Raw genomic sequence first — 20,115 nt, 5'->3', positions numbered from 1 at the left:
AAAAGAACGCTTTGCAATAAGCATTTTAAAAACTCAGTAATGATCACTATTAAAGAGTACAACACTAACACCCACGCCCCCCTCCCCATGATGAAATCCGCGGAATCCTGCGGAGTTTTCACAGCCCTGGTGTTGTTCAAAGGAAAAGTGATGTAACACAGTGGGAAACATACCACTGTCCCAGCTTTTTTACACAATGTCCCACATTCATTGGAATTGGGGTTGTACATCACATTGACAACGTGAGGAACCTTGGGGTAATTTTTGATCCTACGCTGTCCTTTGACCTCCACATCAGAGATATTACAAGGAGTGCTTTCTTCCACCTGTGAAATATAGTGAAGATTCGTCCCATCCTGTCTATGGCTGATGTTGAGACCCTGATTCATGAATTCATAAATCTCTTCTAGATTGGACTACTGCAATGTTCTATTTTCTGGTTTACCTCAGTCTAGCATTAGGGCTCTCCAAATGGTTCAAAATGCTGCAGCCAGACTTTTGACACGAAGCAGAAAGTTTGACCACATTACACCCATTTCGGCATCTCTTCACTGACTTCCTGTCCAGGTGAGGTAAGTTTTTAAGGTTCTGCCACTAGTCTATAAAATTGTTCATGGACTGGCACCTCTGTACCTAGTTGACCTAATTAAACCCTATGTACCGGCTCGGGCTCTGTGTTCTCAGCGTGCTACTTAGTGTCCCTAAGGTGAATAAGAAGTCTGTGGGTCACAGAGTTTTCTCTTATCGTGCCCCTGTTCTGTGGAATGATCTCCCTGCATCAATAAAACAGTCAGATTCTGTGGAGACTTTCAAGTCCAGACTTAAGACGAACTTATTTCTTATTTTCTTTCTTATTTCTTCCTGCTAAATTACTGAAAGAAGTGTTCACCACTGTTGGCCCGTCCCTTTTGAATTTAATTAATATGCCTTTAAGATCAGGATGCTTTCCTGATGCTTTCAAACATGCTGTGGTGAGACCATTGCTTAAAAAAACCACGCCTTGACACTTCTGTTCTAGCTAATTTTAGACCTGTGTCAAATTTGTCTTTTATTTCATAAATTACTGAAAAAGGTGTTTTTAAACAGTTACAAGTGTTCTTAGTAATTTTATTCTTGAAAAATTTCAGTCAAGGTTCAGAACAGAATCTGCACTCCTCAAAGTCCACAATGATGTGGCTCTGTCGCTTGATGCTAAATGTCCAGTTCTTTTACTGCTTCTTGACTTGACAGCAGCATTTGATAATGTTGATCACAGGATCCTCTTGTCTCATTTAAAGCACCATGTTGGTGGTTTAGGTCCTATCTAATGAACAGAACATTTTCTGTCATGATAGGTGACTTGTCCTCCTCTGCTGCAACCTTGTCTTGTGGAGTACCCCAGGGTTCCATTTTGGGCCCCATTTTGTTTTGTCTTTATATGTTACCACTGGGCTCCATTATGGAGAGACATAACATGTCTTTTCACTGCTATGCAGATGACCTGCAGATTTATCTGCCTGTGTCTTCAAATACAAATGACGCTATCAGATGTTTGTCAGACTGCATGGCTGATATAAAGCTGTGGTGACAGCAACATTTTCTTCATTTGAACAAGGACAAAACTGATTACATTTTGTTTGGTGACCCTGCTCTTCTAGGTTCTGGCTTGTTGTCTGCGTCTTTGAAACCTATAGTAAGAAATCTTGGGGTGGTATTTGACAATTCTTTTATATTTGATAAACAAATTGACAGCGTGGTAAGAACAAGTTTTTATCAGTTGCATCTTTTATCTAAGGTTAAACCATTTTTAAACCACACTGACCTTGAAAAAAACTATCCACGCTTTTATTAGCTCTAGAATTGACTATTGTAATGCCCTTTATGTTGGAGTTCATCAGACATCTCTGAGTCGTCTCCAGCTGGTGCAAAATGCTGCAGCCCGATTTTTAACAAACATATCAAGATGTCAGCACATCACCCCAGTTCTTTTTAATTTGCACTGGCTTCCAGTCTCTTTTAGAGTTGATTTTAAAATTTTGATGTTTGTCTTTAAAGCCCTTAATGGCCTGATTATTCGAAACCTTATAAGTAAGAAGAAGAATTTTAAATTCTATTCTAATTAACAGGAAGCCAATGAAGAGAGGCCAATATGGGTGAGATATGCTCTCTCCTTCTAGTCCCCGTCAGTACTCTAGCTGCAGCATTTTGAATTAACTGAAGGCTTTTTAGGGAACTTTTAGGACAACCTGATAATAATGAATTACAATAGTCCAGCCTAGAGGAAATAAATGCATGAATTAGTTTTTCAGCATCACTCTGAGACAAGACCTTTCTGATTTTAGAGATATTGCGTAAATGCAAAAAAGCAGTCCTACATATTTGTTATTTTATTTAATTGTTTTTGTAATGATTTTACTGTTGGATATTTGTTTTTACCATGTTTTGTTTTTAAATTTTGTTGTAAAGCACTTTGGTCACTTTGAGTGTTGTAAAGGGCTCTAGAAATAAACTTGATTGATTATTTTCCCTTTCATATGGCTAGCATACTGGTATAGTATGTTACTATGCTTTTTACCCATTTAAATTAATTTTATTAGTAAACGGAGCGTACCGCAGTCTCAACTTTACCTAAATTCTGGGTCTTTTAGTGAAACTTAGGGCTAGTGGCCGGCGATCACCTTAGTATTTCTTCTGTTTTTCTTGTTGCTTAATGCTGACAAATTATACTGCATTTGTTGTTTTTCTGCCGCCTGATTCTGGTGTATTCCCTCTGTTTGAGGTGCAGCTCCATCCAGAAGTGGGAGTCTTCTTCTGCAGGCCTCCCATCCTGTGCACCAGCATGGACTCACGAAAATTTCCTGTATATTTGTATTGTCAATTTGTGTTAGTAGCATGGCCCACGTAGAGGGTCACACCTTTGAGTCTGCTTGAGGTTTCTTTCTCAAATCATCAGAGAGAGTTTTTTCTTACCACTGTCACCTGTGTGGTGCTCTGGGGTTGGTAAGGTTAGACTTTGTGGGAAGCGCCTTGAGACAGCTTTGTTGTGATTTGGCGCTATATAAATGAAAGAAATTGATACTGAATTGAACTGTACATCGCCAGCTCCCTTGCTTGCTTTTTCTTTCATAACTTAAGTTATACAAATTCCTTCCTGGGAAGTTATATAGATTTGAAACTGTTTTGTCTGAGCTTTAGAACATCAGAACTGCAGTGAACCAGAAAATAAATTGCTCTGATATAGTACAAACAGTTGATCTCAGGGATCTACAGTGCATCCACAAAGTATTCACAGCACTTCACTTTTTCCACACTTTGTTATGTTACAGCCTGATTCCAAAATGGAGGAAATTCATCATATTCATATCTTTGGGCAGTTTGGTCCATTCCTCTTTGCAGCACCTCTCAAGGTCCAACAGGTTGGATGGGGAGCGTCGGCGCACAGACATTTTCAGATCTCTCCAGAGATGTTCAGTCAGATTCAGGTCTGGGCTCTGGCTGGACCACTCAAGGACATTCACAGACTTGTCCTGAAGCCACTCCTTTGATATCTTGGCTGTGTGTTTAGGGTCATTGTCCTGCTGAAAGATGAACCATCGCCCCAGTCTGAGGTCAAGAGTGCTCTGGAGCAGGTTTTCATCCAGGATGTCTCTGTACATTGCTGCATTCATCTTTCCCTCAATCCTGACTAGTCTCCCAGTTCCTGCTGCTGAAAAACATCCCCACAGCATGATGCTGCCACCACCATGCTTCACTGTAGGGATGGTGCCTGGTTTCCTCCAAACATGATGCCAAAGAATTCAATCTTTGTCTCATGAGACCAGAGAATTTTGTTTCTCCTGGTCTGAGAGTCCTTCAGGTGCCTTTGGCCAAACTCCAGGTGGACTGCCATGTGCCTTTTACTAAGGAGTGGCTTCCATCTGGCCACTCTACCATACAGGCCTGATTGGTGGATTGCTGCAGAGATGGTTGTCCTTCCGGAAGGACAACCATCTCCTTTTGTCTCTCCTCTCTCCACAGAGGAATGGTGGAACTCTAACAGAGTGACGATCGGGTTCTTGGTCACCTAAGGCCGGATTCACACGGCAGGATAATTAGGCCAATATCGGACCCGATCTTCCTCTTCCAACAATCTTAAGGACGCCCCGACAATCATGATGACGCTAAAGATAATCTTATCAGATATTCCTGCCGTGTGTGCTAAGAGGACTCTGATCTGCTCGGAAGGACGTCAGGAGCACTCCAATCGCAAATCGGCGATATTCAACATGTTGGATTTCTTTGGCCCGATATCGCAGCGTGTTTGTCCTCTGACCAAAACAAGCATGCAGCCTGCTGAATGTGACGTTCAGCCAATCAGAAAGCGAGGTGATGGACGTACGGAGCGGAAAATAAAATCAAAACAGCTGTTCTGACTTACCAGAAAATCCGGTGGTCGCGCTGTCTCCACTCCTTTAAAGAACGCCTTTTCTTTTTCTATCGTTTTTTCCCTCTGTTTTAAATAGTCCACAAAGTATCTCTGTTTGTTTACTCTGAAGTCACGTTTAATCTGAGAGATTTTGCGAGATTTCCTGTGTGAGCTGGGAATGTTGGTGTGTGAAGACTGTTGGTGTGTGGTGTTGTTGTCCTCACCGTGTGGCTGAACACCACACACTGTACGACCAAACCTGTTAGAGCTATGATTTTTTTATCTTCACGTGTGTGGTCTCAGGTTTTGGAAACCTAATTTTAAAATCCTGTCATGTGAACCAGGCTTAACTGACTAAGGTCCTTCTCCTCTGATCGCTAAGTTTAGACGGGTGTCCAGCTCTAGGAAGAGTCCTGGTGGATCTGAACATCTTCCACTTACAGATGATGGAGGCCACTGTGCTCATTGGGACCATCAAACACCTTCAATTCCAACTGGGACCTTCAATTCCTTTGACTTCATGCTTGGTTTGTACTCCGACTGTCAACTGTGGGACCTTATATGTGGACAGGTGTGTCTTTCCAAATCATGTCCAATCAACTGAATTTACTCCAGGTGGACTCCAATTAAGCTGTAGAAACATCTCAAAGATGATCAGTGGAAACAGGAGGCACCTGAGCTCAGTTTTGAGCTTCATGGCAAAGACTGAATACCTGTTTACATGTGATTTTTAAAATTTTTTAATTAAAAAATTGCAAAAATCTAAAAAACAAACAAACAAAAAAACAACAACAAAAAACCCTTTTTTGTCATTGCCATTATGGGCTATTGTGTGTAGAATTTTGAGGGGGAAAAATGAATTTCATACATTTTGGAATGAGACTGTAACATAAGATGTGGATAAAGTGAAACTCTGAATACTTCCCAGATGTACTGTAAAGTCACAAACTATAACCATCCTCCACATTCTACATTTTCTATTGTGGCTGTGAAAAAGCAAAATCTCTGTCCAGGTTTTAAATAGTTTTTCCACAGCAAATCCAAACATATTCTTTTTCTTTGTAACTGCTGCACTGCCGTACATCTGTCTGATGTAGCTTAAGGACAGAGAGAGTAAAGCCCCTGGAGACAGTCCCAGGAATTCTGAACAAAATTTAACCCAAACTGAAGTTAACATTTTGTAAAATTTGAATGTTAGCAATAATCTAAGGTTTCCTGTGCTGATACAGCCAACGCATTGCAGTGTTACCTTGACAAACATCTCCAAGGCAGAACTGGGCTCCACCCTGGCAGCTGTGAGCTGGAGGCCAGCTCTCTGCAGAAGACTCTCCACCTCAGGGAGTCTCAGCACCAACCGGGTCAGCTCACCTAACTGCTCCTCCACAAGCCGGCCTGGAAGTAATGAGCAAGAGGGGAAAAAAGTTTGCTCAATGTGCATTGTATATGAAATACAAAATAATGGATGTTATTTTTCCCACAATTTGGGAAAACTCTACCATAATGTGCTTACATAATTCAAATGTACAAATGTTTTGCCTGGAAGAGTCTGTCTGTAGATTTATTACTTTGGAATAATCACTCTGTTGATTCATTTGAACTACCTGTTCTACTGTCAGATCCATCAGCGTGCTTGTGGAGGTGCTGCTGCAGGATGCAGCGGAACCAGGCCCTCACTGAGAGGGTTTGTGCCGAAATCGACACAACAACTCCAGAATCAGTACTGAGTGAAGACACCAGCTCACTGGAAATGAGAAGCATTAGGTAATGGTGAATGAAGGAGGTGTGAAGAAACAGAAAGGCATCAGAATCTGACTGTAGACAGTCACAGTGTGTTTACTGAAAAAGAAATCGAGCAAACACCATATACAGTGGTCCCTCGTTAATCGCGGGAGTTAGGTTCTAAAAATAACCCGCAATAGGCGAAATCGGCGAAGTAGTCAGCGTTATTTTTTTTTACAATTATTATAGATGTTTTAAGGCTGTAAAACCCCTCACGACACACTTTATACACTTTTCTCAAACAGGCATGAACATTTTCTCACTTTTCTCTCTCTTTTTTCTTCAAGGGGACAAGATTATAAACAGACAAACGCAGAACACAACGCGTGTGCTCTCCCTTCGCTCACTGCCTCCGGGGGTACGGATGTGGGACCCACAAAGAATCCACATGGCCACGGAGCTCTGCGGCTGCGGTTACCGAGACCATGCAGCGGGTGCTGGGATTTTTCCGCAAGAAATCTATCCTTGCGGGCTGCCGGAGCGCTCCGCATCAAAACAGCAAGCGTAGTCTCTGGACCTGTTGCCAGACTTGTCCGTAGCTCCGCACAGCAGACAGGGGGGCTGTGTGAGTGGCCCGCTGACGAGCCTACAGACTCAGTAAGCGCAACGGAGGCAGTGAGCGCAATCGCGGTGATACCGACCGGTGCCGCAACCGACCCGCCTGATAAGGACGCAGAACACAATGCTCTTTAAAAAAATAAATAAATAAATAATAAAAATAAAAAGAAACATGCAAAACTGCACTAAAAAAATCCGTAAAACTGCGAGGACACGAAAGGTGAACCACGTTATAGCGAGGGACCACTGTATAAAACTTTTTCTGAGCGACTTGATTCAGCCTCAACTTTTGTTTTCTTAAATATGTGCCATGATAAAATGTCAGGAATTTCCAATTTATTATCAAGGTTTTCTATGTTTTCAAGGATTTACTGGCCTCTACTGGTGGTTGGCTCTCACTGCGGTATTGTATCACTTCCTGTTCCGGAGCACAGCGGTGTTTTGCGTTATCTGTCAGCTGTTTAATCTGCATAGTTAGATTGATCGAGATAACGATTTGTTTCACAGTGTAATCTTCACGTGCCTTAACTAAAGCACTCCCTCTGCTGAATCACCTCTAAATTAGCTTAGCGCAGCTACTAGCTCTTAGCCGGTTTAGCATGGCGGCTTCTCCTGTCTCTCCCGCACTTTTCTGCTCTGGGTGTGAACTGTTTAGTTATTCCTCGGCCTCCTTTAGCAGTAATGGTACTTGTAATAAGTGTAGCTTATTCGTAGCTTTGGAGGCCAGGCTGGGCGAATTGGAGACTCGGCTCCGCACCTTGGAAAATCCTACAGCTAGCCAGGCCCCTGTAGTCGGTGTGGACCAAGGTAGCTTAGCCGCCGTTAGCTGTCCCCCAGCACATCCCGAGCAGCCGGGAAAGCAGGCCGGCCGGGTGACTGTGAGGAGGAAGCATAGTCCTAAACAGAAGCCCCCTGTACACCACCAACCCGTTCACATCTCTAACCGTTTTTCCCCACTCGGCGACACACCCGCCGAGGAACAAACTCTGGTTTGCGACTCCAGCAACCATAGTCAAATGTCTTCCGGGGGCCAGAGCAGGTGACATTGAAGGAAATTTGAAACTGCTAGCTAAGGCTAAGCGTAAATTCGGTAAGATTGTAATTCACATCAGCAGTAATGACACCCGGTTACGCCAATCAGAGGTCACTAAAATTAACATTGAATCGGTGTGTAACTTTGCAAAAACAATGTCGGACTCTGTAGTTTTCTCTGGGCCCCTCCCCAATCGGACTGGGAGTGACATGCTTGGCCGCATGTTCTCCTTGAATTGCTGGCTGTCTGAGTGGTGTCCAAAAAATGAAGTGGGCTTCATAGATAATTGGCAAAGGTTCTGGGGAAAACCTGCTCTTGTTAGGAGAGACGGCATCCATCCCACTTTGGATGGCGCAGCTCTCATCTCTAGAAATCTGGCCAATTTTATTAAACCTTCCAAACCGTGACTATCCAGGGTTGGGACCAGGAAGCAGAGTTGTAGTCTTACACACCTCTCTGCAGCTTCTCTCCCCCTGCCATCCCCTCATTACCCCATCCCCGTAGAGACGGTGCCTGCTCCCAGACCACCAACAACCAGTAAAAATCTATTTAAGCATAAAAATTCAAAAAGAAAAAATAATATAGCACCTTCAACTGCACCACAGACTAAAACAATTAAATGTGGTCTATTAAACATTAGATCTCTCTCTTCTAAGTCCCTGTTAGTAAATGATATAATAATTGATCAACATATTGATTTATTCTGCCTTACAGAAACCTGGTTACAGCAGGATGAATATGTTAGTTTAAATGAGTCAACACCCCCGAGTCACACTAACTGCCAGAATGCTCGTAGCACGGGCGGAGGGGGGGGGGGGGATTAGCAGCAATCTTCCATTCCAGCTTATTAATTAAGACCCAGACAGAGCTTTAATTCATTTGAAAGCTTGACTCTTAGTCTTGTCCATCCAAATTGGAAGTCCCAAAAAAACAGTTTTATTTGTTATTATCTATCGTCCACCTGGTCGTTACTGTGAGTTTCTCTGTGAATTTTCGGACCTTTTGTCTGACTTAGTGCTTAGCTCAGATAAGATAATTATAGTGGGTGATTTTAACATCCACATAGATGCTGAGAATGACAGACTCAACACTGCATTTAATCTATTATTAGACTCAACTGGCTTTGCTCAAAATGTAAATGAGTCCACCCACCACTTTAATCATACTTTAGATCTTGTTTTGACTTATGGTATGGAAATTGAAGACTTAACAGTATTCCCTGAAAACCCCCTTCTGTCTGATCATTTCTTAATAACATTTACATTTACTTTAATGTACTACCCAGCAGTGGGGAATAAGTTTCATTACAGTAGAAGTCTTTCGGAAAGTGCTGTAACTAGGTTTAAGGATATGATTCCTTCTTTGTTATGTTCTCCAATGCCATATACCACAGTGCAGAGTAGCTACCTAAACTCTGTGAGTGAGACAGATTATCTCGTCAACAGTTTTACATCCTCATTGAGCACAACTTTGGATGCTGTAGCTCCTCTGCAAAAGAGAGCCTTAAATCAGAAGTGCCTGATCCGTGGTATAACTCACAAACTCGCAGCTTAAAGCAGATAACTGGTAGCTGGAGAGGAAATGGCATCTCACTAATTTAGAAGATCTTCAATTAGCCTGGAAAAAGAGTCTGTTGCTCTATAAAAAAAGCCCTCCGTAAAGCTAGGACATCTTACTACTCATCACTAATTGAAGACCTCAGTACTGCTTTTGATACTGTTGACCATAAAATTTTATTACAGAGATTAGAGCTTGCCGTAGGTATTAAAGGCACTGCGCTGCGGTGGTTTGAATCATATTTATCTAATAGATTACAATTTGTTCATGTAAATGGGGAGTCTTCTTCACAGACTAAGGTTAATTATGGAGTTCCACAAGGTTCTGTGCTAGGACCAATTTTATTAACTTTATACATGCTTCCCTTAGGCAGTATTATTAGAAAGCATTGCTTAAATTTTCATTGTTACGCAGATGATACCCAGCTTTATCTATCCATGAAGCCAGAGGACACACACCAATTAGTTAAACTGCAGGAATGTCTTACAGACATAAAGACATGGATGACCTCTAATTTCCTGCTTTTAAATTCAGATAAAACTGAAGTTATTGTACTTGGCCCCACAAATCTTAGAAACATGGTGTCTAACCAGATCCTTACTCTGGATGGCATTAACCCGACCTCTAGTAATACTGTGAGAAATCTTGGAGTCATTTTTGATCAGGATATGTCTTTCAATGCACATATTAAACAAATATGTAGGACTGCTTTTTTGCATTTATGCAATATCTCTAAAATTAGAAAGGTCTTGTCTCAGAGTGATGCTGAAAAACTAATTCATGCATTTATTTCCTCTAGGCTGGACTATTGTAATTTATTATTATCAGGTTGTCCTAAAAGTTCCCTGAAAAGCCTTCAGTTAATTCAAAATGCTGCAGCTAGAGTACTGACAGGGACTAGAAGGAGAGAGCATATCTCACCCATATTGGCCTCTCTTCATTGGCTTCCTGTTAATTCTAGAATAGAATTTAAAATTCTTCTTCTTACTTATAAGGTTTTGAATAATCAGGTCCCATCTTATCTTAGGGACCTCTTAGTACCATATCACCCCAATAGAGTGCTTCGCTCTCAGACTGCAGGCTTACTTGTAGTTCCTAGGGTTTGTAAGAGTGACCCTGAACCATCCCTTAGTTATGCTGCTATAGACTTAGACTGCTGGGGGGTTCCCATGATGCACTGTTTCTTTCTCTTTTTGCTCTGTATGCACCACTCTGCATTTAATCATTAGTGATCGTTAGTTAGTTAGTTCCCCCCTGGCAGATCCCGGGCAGTCGGGAAAGCAGGCTGACTGGGTGACTGTGAGGAGGAAGCGTAGCCCTAAACAGAAGCCCCGTGTACACCGTCAACCCGTTCACATCTCTAACCGTTTTTCCCCACTCGACGATACACTCGCCGAGGATCAAACTCTGGTTATTGGCGACTCTGTTTTGAGAAATGTGAAGTTAGCAACACCAGCAACCATTGTCAATTGTCTTCCGGGGGCCAGAGCAGGCGACATCGAAGGACATTTGAAATTGCTGGTTAAGGCTAAGCGTAAATTTGGTAAGATTGTAATTCACGTCGACAGTAATGACACCCGGTTACGCCAATCGGAGGTCACTAAAATTAACATTAAATCGGTGTGTAACTTTGCAAAAACAATGTCGGACTCTGTTGTTTTCTCTGGGCCCCTCCCCAATCAGACCGGGAGTGACATGTTTAGCCGCATCTTCTCCTTGAATTGCTGGCTGTCTGAGTGGTGTCCAAAAAATGAGGTGGGCTTCATTGATAATTGGCAAAGCTTCTGGGGAAAACCTGGTCTTGTTAGGAGAGACGGCATCCATCCCACTTTAGATGGAGCAGCTCTCATTTCTAGAAATCTGGCCAATTTTCTTGGATCCTCCAAACTGTGACTGTCCAGCGTTGGGACCAGGAGGCAGAGCTGTGGTCTTATACACCTCTCTGCAGCTTCTCTCCCCCTGCCATCCCCTCATTACCCCATCCCCGTAGAGACGGTGCCTGCTCCCAGACCACCAATAACCAGCAAAAATCTATTTAAGCATAAAAATTCAAAAAGAAAAAATAATATAGCACCTTCAATTGCACCACAGACTAAAACAGTTAAATGTGGTCTATTAAACATTAGGTCTCTCTCTTCTAAGTCCCTGTTGGTAAATGATATAATAATTGATCAACGTATTGATTTATTCTGCCTAACAGAAACCTGGTTACAGCAGGATGAATATGTTAGTTTAAATGAGTCAACACCCCCGAGTCACACTAACTGTCAGAATGCTCGTAGCACGGGCCGTGGCGGAGGATTAGCAGCAATCTTCCATTCCAGCTTATTAATTAATCAAAAACCTAGACAGAGCTTTAATTCATTTGAAAGCTTGTCTCTTAGTCTTGTCCATCCAAATTGGAAGTCCCAAAAACCAGTTTTATTTGTTATTATCTATCGTCCACCTGGTCGTTACTGTGAGTTTCTCTGTGAATTTTCAGACCTTTTGTCTGACTTAGTGCTTAGCTCAGATAAGATAATTATAGTGGGCGATTTTAACATCCACACAGATGCTGAGAATGACAGCCTCAACACTGCATTTAATCTATTATTAGACTCTATCGGCTTTGCTCAAAAAGTAAATGAGTCCACCCACCACTTTAATCATATCTTAGATCTTGTTCTGACTTATGGTATGGAAATAGAAGACTTAACAGTATTCCCTGAAAACTCCCTTCTGTCTGATCATTTTTTAATAACATTTACATTTACCCTGATGGACTACCCTGCAGTGGGGAATAAGTTTCATTACACTAGACGTCTTTCAGAAAGCGCTGTAACTAGGTTTAAGGATATGATTCCTTCTTTATGTTCTCTAATGTCATATACCAACACAGAGCAGAGTAGCTACCTAAACTCTGTAAGGGAGTTAGAGTATCTCGTCAATAGTTTTACATCCTCTTTGAAGACAACTTTGGATGCTGTAGCTCCTCTGAAAAAGAGAGCTTTAAATCAGAAGTGTCTGACTCCGTGGTATAACTCACAAACTCGTAGCTTAAAGCAGATAACCCGTAAGTTGGAGAGGAAATGGCGTCTCACTAATTTAGAAGATCTTCACTTAGCCTGGAAAAAGAGTTTGTTGCTCTATAAAAAGCCCTCTGTAAAGCTAGGACATCTTTCTACTCATCACTAATTGAAGAAAATAAGAATAACCCCAGGTTTCTTTTCAGCACTGTAGCCAGGCTGACAAAGAGTCAGAGCTCTATTGAGCTGAGTATTCCATTAACTTTAACTAGTAATGACTTCATGACTTTCTTTGCTAACAAAATTTTGACTATTAGAGAAAAAATTACTCATAACCATCCCAAAGATGTATCGTTATCTTTGGCTGCTTTCAGTGATGCCGGTATTTGGTTAGACTCTTTCTCTCCGATTGTTCTGTCTGAGTTATTTTCATTAGTTACTTCATCCAAACCATCAACATGTTTATTAGACCCCATTCCTACCAGGCTGCTCAAGGAAGTCCTACCATTATTTAATGCTTCAATCTTAAATATGATCAATCTATCTTTGTTAGTTGGTTATGTACCACAGGCCTTTAAGGTGGCAGTAATTAAACCATTGCTTAAAAAGCCATCACTTGACCCAGCTATCTTAGCTAATTATAGGCCAATCTCCAACCTTCCTTTTCTCTCAAAGATTCTTGAGAGGGTAGTTGTAAAACAGCTAACTGATCACCTGCAGAGGAATGGTCTATTTGAAGAGTTTCAGTCAGGTTTTAGAATTCATCATAGTACAGAAACAGCATTAGTGAAGGTTACAAGGTTCTTATGGCTTCGGACAGTGGACTTATCTCTGTGCTTGTTCTGTTGGACCTCAGTGCTGCTTTTGATGCTGTTGACCATAAAATTTTATTACAGAGATTAGAGCATGTCATAGGTATTAAAGGCACTGCGCTGCGGTGGTTTGAATCATATTTGTCTAATAGATTACAGTTTGTTCATGTAAATGGGGAATCTTCTTCACAGACTAAAGTTAATTATGGAGTTCCACAAGGTTCTGTGCTAGGACCAATTTTATTCACTTTATACATGCTTCCCTTAGGCAGTATTATTAGACGGTATTGCTTAAATTTTCATTGTTACGCAGATGATACCCAGCTTTATCTATCCATGAAGCCAGAGGATACACACCAATTAGCTAATGATACCCAGCTTTATCTATCCATGAAGCCAGAGGATACCCACCAATTAGCTAAACTGCAGGATTGTCTTACAGACATAAAGACATGGATGACCTCTAATTTCCTGCTTTTAAACTCAGATAAAACTGAAGTTATTGTACTTGGCCCCACAAATCTTAGAAGCATGGTGTCTAACCAGATCGTTACTCTGGATGGCATTTCCCTGATCTCTAGTAATACTGTGAGAAATCTTGGAGTCATTTTTGATCAGGATATGTCATTCAAAGCGCATATTAAACAAATATGTAGGACTGCCTTTTTGCATTTACGCAATATCTCTAAAATCAGAAAGGTCTTGTCTCAGAGTGATGCTGAAAAACTAATTCATGCATTTATTTCCTCTAGGCTGGACTATTGTAATTCATTATTATCAGGTTGTCCTAAAAGTTCCCTAAAAAGCCTTCAGTTGGTTCAGAATGCTGCAGCTAGAGTACTGACGGGGACTAGCAGGAGAGAGCATATCTCACCCGTGTTGGCCTCTCTTCATTGGCTTCCTGTTAATTCTAGAATAGAATTTAAAATTCTTCTTCTTATAAGGTTTTGAATAATCAGGTCCCATCTTATCTTAGGGACCTCGTAGTACCATATTACCCCATTAGGGCGCTTCGCTCTCAGACTGCGGGCTTACTTGTAGTTCCTAGGGTTTGTAAGAGTAGAATGGGAGGCAGAGCCTTCAGTTTTCAGGCTCCTCTCCTGTGGAACCAGCTCCCAATTCAGATCAGGGAGACAGATACCCTCTCTACTTTTAAGATTAGGCTTAAAACTTTCCTTTTCGCTAAGGCTTATAGTTAGGGCTGGATCGGGTGACCCTGGACCATCCCTTGGTTATGCTGCTTTAGACGTAGATTGTGGGGGGGTTCCCATGATGCACTGTTTCTTTCTCTTTTTGCTCCGTATGCATCACTCTGCATTTAATCATTAGTGATCGATCTCTGCCCCCCTCCACAGCATGTCTTTTTCCTGGTTCTCTCCCCTCAGCCCCAACCAGTCCCACCAGAAGACTGCCCCTCCCTGAGCCTGGTTCTGCTGGAGATTTCTTCCTGTTAAAAGGGAGTTTTTCCAAGTGCTTGCTCACAGGGGGTCGTTTTGAACGTTGGGGTTTTTCCGTAATTATTGTATGGCTTTTGCCTTACAATATAAAGCGCCTTGGGGCAACTGTTTGTTGTGATTTGGCGCTATATAAATAAAATTGACTTGATTTGATTTATGTATATGCTATATATTAGCAATATTATTATCAAATATTAATGTCTTTACTTTGGTCGTTGTCTTTACTTTGATGTACCGTCTTTGATCTTGTCTTTGATTCTGTTCTCTATTTTCATATATATACTCAACAAAAATATAAACGCAACACTTTTGGTTTTGCTCCCATTTTGTATGAGATGAACTCAAAGATCTAAAACTTTTTCCACATACACAATATCACCATTTCCCTCAAATATTGTTCACAAACCAGTCTAAATCTGTGATAGTGAGCACTTCTCCTTTGCTGTGATAATCCATCCCACCTCACAGGTGTGCCATATCAAGATGCTGATTAGACACGATTAGTGCACAGGTGTGCCTTAGACTGTCCACAATAAAAGGCCACTCTGAAAGGTGCAGTTTTATCACACAGCACAATGCCACAGATGTCGCAAGATTTGAGGGTGCGTGCAATTGGCATGCTGACAGCAGGAATGTCAACCAGAGCTGTTGCTCGTGTATTGAATGTTCATTTCTCTACCATAAGCCGTCTCCAAAGGCGTTTCAGAGAATTTGGTAGTACATCCAACCAGCCTCACAACTGCAGACCACGTGTAACCACACCAGCCCAGGACCTCCACATCCAGCATGTTCACCTCCAAGATCGTCTGAGACCAGCCACTCGGACAGCTGCTGGAACAATCGGTTTGCATAACCAAAGAATTTCTGCACAAACTGTCAGAAACTGTCTCAGGGAAGCTCATCTGCATGCTCGTCATCCTCATCGGGGTCTCGACCTGACTCCAGTTTGTCGTCGCAACTTCGCACAGTCATTGAAGAGGAGTGGACCAACATTCCACAGGCCACAATTGACAACCTGATCAACTCTATGCGAAGGAGATGTGTTGCACTGCATGAGGCAGATGGTGGTCACACCAGATACTCACTGGTATCCCCCCCCCCCAATAAAAAAAAAAACTGCACCTTTCAGAGTGGCCTTTTATTGTGGGCAGTCTAAGGCACACCTATGCACTAATCATGGTTGTCTAATCAGCATCTTGATATGGCACACCTGTGAGGTGGGAGATTATCTCAGCAAAGGAGAAGTGCTCACTATCACAGATTTAGGACAGGTTTGTGAACAATATTGAGGGAAATGGTGATATTGTTTATGTGGAAAAGTTTTAGATCTTTGAGTTCATCTCATACAAAATGAGAGCAAAAACAAAGTGTTGCGTTTATATTTTTGTTGAGTACGCATGTGTGAGAGTTCATGTATCATTACTCTTTTACTTAATCACTTATTGTCAAAGCAATCATATACACTGAACTGTTCAAATAATCATTACAACTGCTCACACGGGAAAGTGAACAAATGATCTTTGGCTTAGTATGGAATGTGCAGAATGTTTTGCTAAAGCTATGTTTTGCTAAGTGCAGATGTGCGTCTTTAATTTACGGTTCAGCCTTGAGGGAAGAGCGGTGTGACCGTCACACTGGTTCAGGGCTGAACATTGTTATGGGAAGGCTAGGAGACTGGAGGCTTAAAGCCATAACAGTTTTCATATCGATGTGAGGACCAGACTCTGTCTTTTCTTGTTTTGTATTTATTGTCTCCCCTATATGCTTGTATGCAACTTTATTTCAATAAATATGAGGCAGATGGGTGGGGCCTTCAGAGCTGGCGGGGACGGTCATAGCAGAGGGTGACGCTCGTTTGCTCTCTCCTGATCAGGAAAAGAAATTCAGTTTTCTCTGCTGATTATTTTCTTGTGTTAACTGAGTTGTTCTTTTCAGGTCCAACTCTGACATAAATGTTAAAAGTTTGCATACAAAATTCCTAAATAATGAAACCCACTTGGCACATCATTGCTGTGATAGAATGCAGGAAGTAGAATTTGATGCAGTAAATACAAATAGTTACAGAAGAATATAGTCGGCACTATGTTTCTCGATTTCTCTGCTGCTTTGATATCATTGATCATGATTTGTTATTGGAAAAACTTGCTGGTTATGGTTTTGAGCTATCAGCTCTCAATTGGTTTTATAGTTATCTATCTAACATGACTCAGACAGTGTTTTTAATGGCAGCTTTTCTGGCACTGGAGTGTAGTATGTGGAGTGCCACAAGGGAGTTGCCTCGGTCCACTATTATTTACAATTTTCACGAAGGATTTACCATATATCTTTGATAAAGTTAGTGTAGTAATTTACGCAGACGATTCAACCATTTATACATCAGCACGCTCACACAATGCCTTGGAAGCTGTTTTAAATATGGAACTGCACAAGGTAGTTGACAAGGTAACGTCCAATAAGCTAGTGTTAAGTACAGTAAAGACTAACTGCATGATTATTGGTTCCAGTTGTGTTATTTTGAAAAATCCCATATTAAACATTAAAATTAATAATATGAGAATAAATCAAGTACATGAGACTAAGCTGCTGGGTGTAATGGTAGACTCAAAATTATCATGGAAAAAACATATAAATGATATTTCTGTAAAAATGAGCAGGAGTAGTATATGATTATGAGGAGACATGCAGGTTTTTTTTTGTTTTTTTTAAGTTGTACAACACTGACTTATGCTTATTAAAGCATTATTATTAGTATACCTGGACTATTGCCCAACAGTTTGGTCAAATGCCTACCGGAGAAATGACAAAAATTACAGATTTTCAAATGAGACTGCTCGTATGGCACTCAACTGCGTTATAGGACAAATATATTACAATGCATAAAAATTTAAATGGATTGCCAGTTAAAGATAGACTTTTATATTCACTGATTATTTTTACCAGAAAGATTATTGTACTAAGTTACCGTGTATTTGTTTAGAAATTTCTCTTTCAGTTCAGAAAATCATGGATACATAACCAGACATGCTGGGTGGGAAACTTACACTACCTGTAGCCAGGACTAATGTCATAAAGAACACAGTCATATTCGGGGGTGTGAAGAAATGGAATTACTACCGGAATTCATCAAACTCATTTCAAATGAATGTTCTTTTAAGGCACTTCGAAAATGACCATTTCGGACATAATAAGCAATCTGGGTTTAACTTTCGATCATTTATAGATAAGTTTTTTTTTGATATATGGTTTTGGTTTTATGTTCCTACCCTCCCCCCCCCCCCTTTTTTTTATTATTTCTCATTTTATATATTTCTGAATGCATTTTTGATTTCTGTATATTGTGTGTGTTGATTTGTGTGGACCCCAGGAGAATAATTGCAGCTCAGCTGTAGCTAATGGGGATCCAAATATATAAACAAATAAACAATAGCATCAACAAAAGGTGCAATGGGGCAAATAATAAATTTACATGTTCGTGCACGTAGACCATGGGTTAAAGCAATAAATTTTCAACTGACTGAAATTTTTTCCAGGCAAAAAAAAAATGTAGTGGGGGCATACACTCTTTTTTCCTCAAATAAATACAATAAACACATTATACAGCATACAATCTATTCTAAATAGCCTCTAACTGAGAGACAGAAAAGCATGAAAAGAATGCAAAACGTGAACATAAGGTACATAAAGGGTGGTGGGGAGCGGGGTGTAGTCTTGATTCTGGGGGGTCTGGGGGTGCCCCCCCAGAAATTTCTTAGAAGAGCAAGTCAAAGTTTGTATATTCTGGTGAATTTGATGAGTATGAAGCCCTCTGAAACAAATCAGAATCAGAAAAGTTTTATTGCCATATGAGTGAACAAGTTCACAACATTAGTGGAGGCTTATGTCTCCTCCACTAACACGTGAAGCTCTTATTGAAGCTCAAAATGCTGATTCTACTTTAATGAAATGTTTTTCTGTTTTAGAGAGCCCAACTGATAACAACCACTACTTCCTGGACCAGGGAGTGTTGATGTGCAAGTGGGTTCCTTGGTCAGATAACAGCACTGATTCCAATGGTTGGTGTGTAGTATTCCAGATTTTCCACTCTTATTATTGCCCCCTTCCTGAATTGCCACCTTATTGTGGTGGAGGGTGGACTTTTTTCTGGTTCCGGAGCACAGCGGTGTTCTGCTGTATCTGTTAGCTGTTTGAACTGAGCTGTTTGAGTTCTTTGAATTAACAGTCTTTTTCAAGACTTTTTACTTTTTTTTACTTTTCACCGTGCTCCAACGCCTAAAGAAGACCTCTAACGGTCGAAGCATCGCGACGGAGCTCTTTTACTCAGCTAACCTTCATCAGCGTTGGCAAGCTAACTAGCTTGCTAACGCTTTCGTTTTTATTTTTATTTTATTTTTTAGCACTGTTGTCGTGCTGCTCCACAGCCTGCCTAGTGGATTTTATTTTATTTTAGCACTGTTGTCGTGTGTTACCTGTGCTGCTCCACAGCCTGTTCAGTGGATTTTATTTTATTTTTAGGCGCTGTTGTCGTGTGTTACCTGTGCTGCTCCACAGCCTGTTCAGTGGATTTTTATTTTATTTTAGCACTGTTGTCCGTGTGTTACCTGTGGCTGCTCCACAGCCTGTTCAGTGGATTTTTATTTTATTTTTTAGCAGCTGTTGTCGTGCGTTGACCTGTGCTGCTCCACAGCCTGTTCCAGTGGATTTTTATTTATTTTTTACCACTGTTGTCTTGTGTTACCTGTGCTGCTCCACAGCCTGTCCAGTGGATTTTATTTTATTTTTTAGCCACTGTTGTCGTGCGTTACCTGTGCTGCTCCACAGCCTGTTCAGTGGATTTTTATTTTATTTTTTAGCACTGTTGTCGTGCGTTACCTGTGCTGCTCCACAGCCTGTTCAGTGGATTTTTGTTTTGTTTTTTGGCACTGTTGTCGTGGGTTACCTGTGCTGCTCCACAGCCTGTCCAGTGGATTTTTATTTTATTTTTTAGCCACTGTTGTCGTGCGTTACCTGTGCTGCTCCACAGCCTGTTCAGTGGATTTTTGTTTTTGTTTTTTTAGGCACTGTTGTCGTGCTGTTACCTGTGCTGCTCCACAGCCTGTCCAGTGGATTTTATTTTATTTTTTAGCACTGTTGTCGTGTGTTACCTGTGCTGCTCCAGCAGCCTGTTCAGTGGATTTTATTTTATTTATTTTTAGCACTGTTGTCGTGTGTTACCTGTGCTGCTCCACAGCCTGTCCAGTGGATTTTTATTTATTTTTAGCACTGTTGTCGTGTGTTACCTGTGCTGCTCCACAGCCTGTCCAGTGGATTTTTATTTTATTTTTTAGCACTGTTGTCGTGCGTTACCTGTGCTGCTCCACAGCCTGTCCAGTGGATTTTTATTTTATTTTTAGCACTGTTGTCGTGTGTTACCTGTGCTGCTCCACAGCCTGTTCAGTGGATTTTTGTTTTGTTTTTTACCACTGTTGTCGTGTGTTACCTGTGCTGCTCCGCAGCCTGTCCAGTGGATTTTTATTTTTTTATTTATTTTTTT

The 20,115-nt window shown here is 41.2% G+C and overlaps 1 protein-coding gene across 1 annotated transcript in view; it reads right to left on the bottom strand.

Annotated features, from left to right (window-relative positions):
- mms22l (MMS22-like, DNA repair protein) overlaps positions 1 to 20,115 on the bottom strand; it is a 271,386-nt gene that overhangs the window by 81,987 nt on the left and 169,284 nt on the right. The window contains 2 exon segments of the mRNA XM_034175438.1: positions 5,634 to 5,776; positions 5,986 to 6,125. Of these exon segments, the coding sequence (XP_034031329.1) occupies positions 5,634 to 5,776; positions 5,986 to 6,125 (283 nt within the window).

The sequence above is a fragment of the Thalassophryne amazonica genome, chromosome 7 (assembly GCF_902500255.1).
Source record: "Thalassophryne amazonica chromosome 7, fThaAma1.1, whole genome shotgun sequence".
Classification (NCBI taxonomy): domain Eukaryota; kingdom Metazoa; phylum Chordata; class Actinopteri; order Batrachoidiformes; family Batrachoididae; genus Thalassophryne; species Thalassophryne amazonica.
The sequence above is the reverse complement of the archived record's forward strand: the minus strand, read 5'-3'. Positions and strand labels throughout refer to the sequence as shown.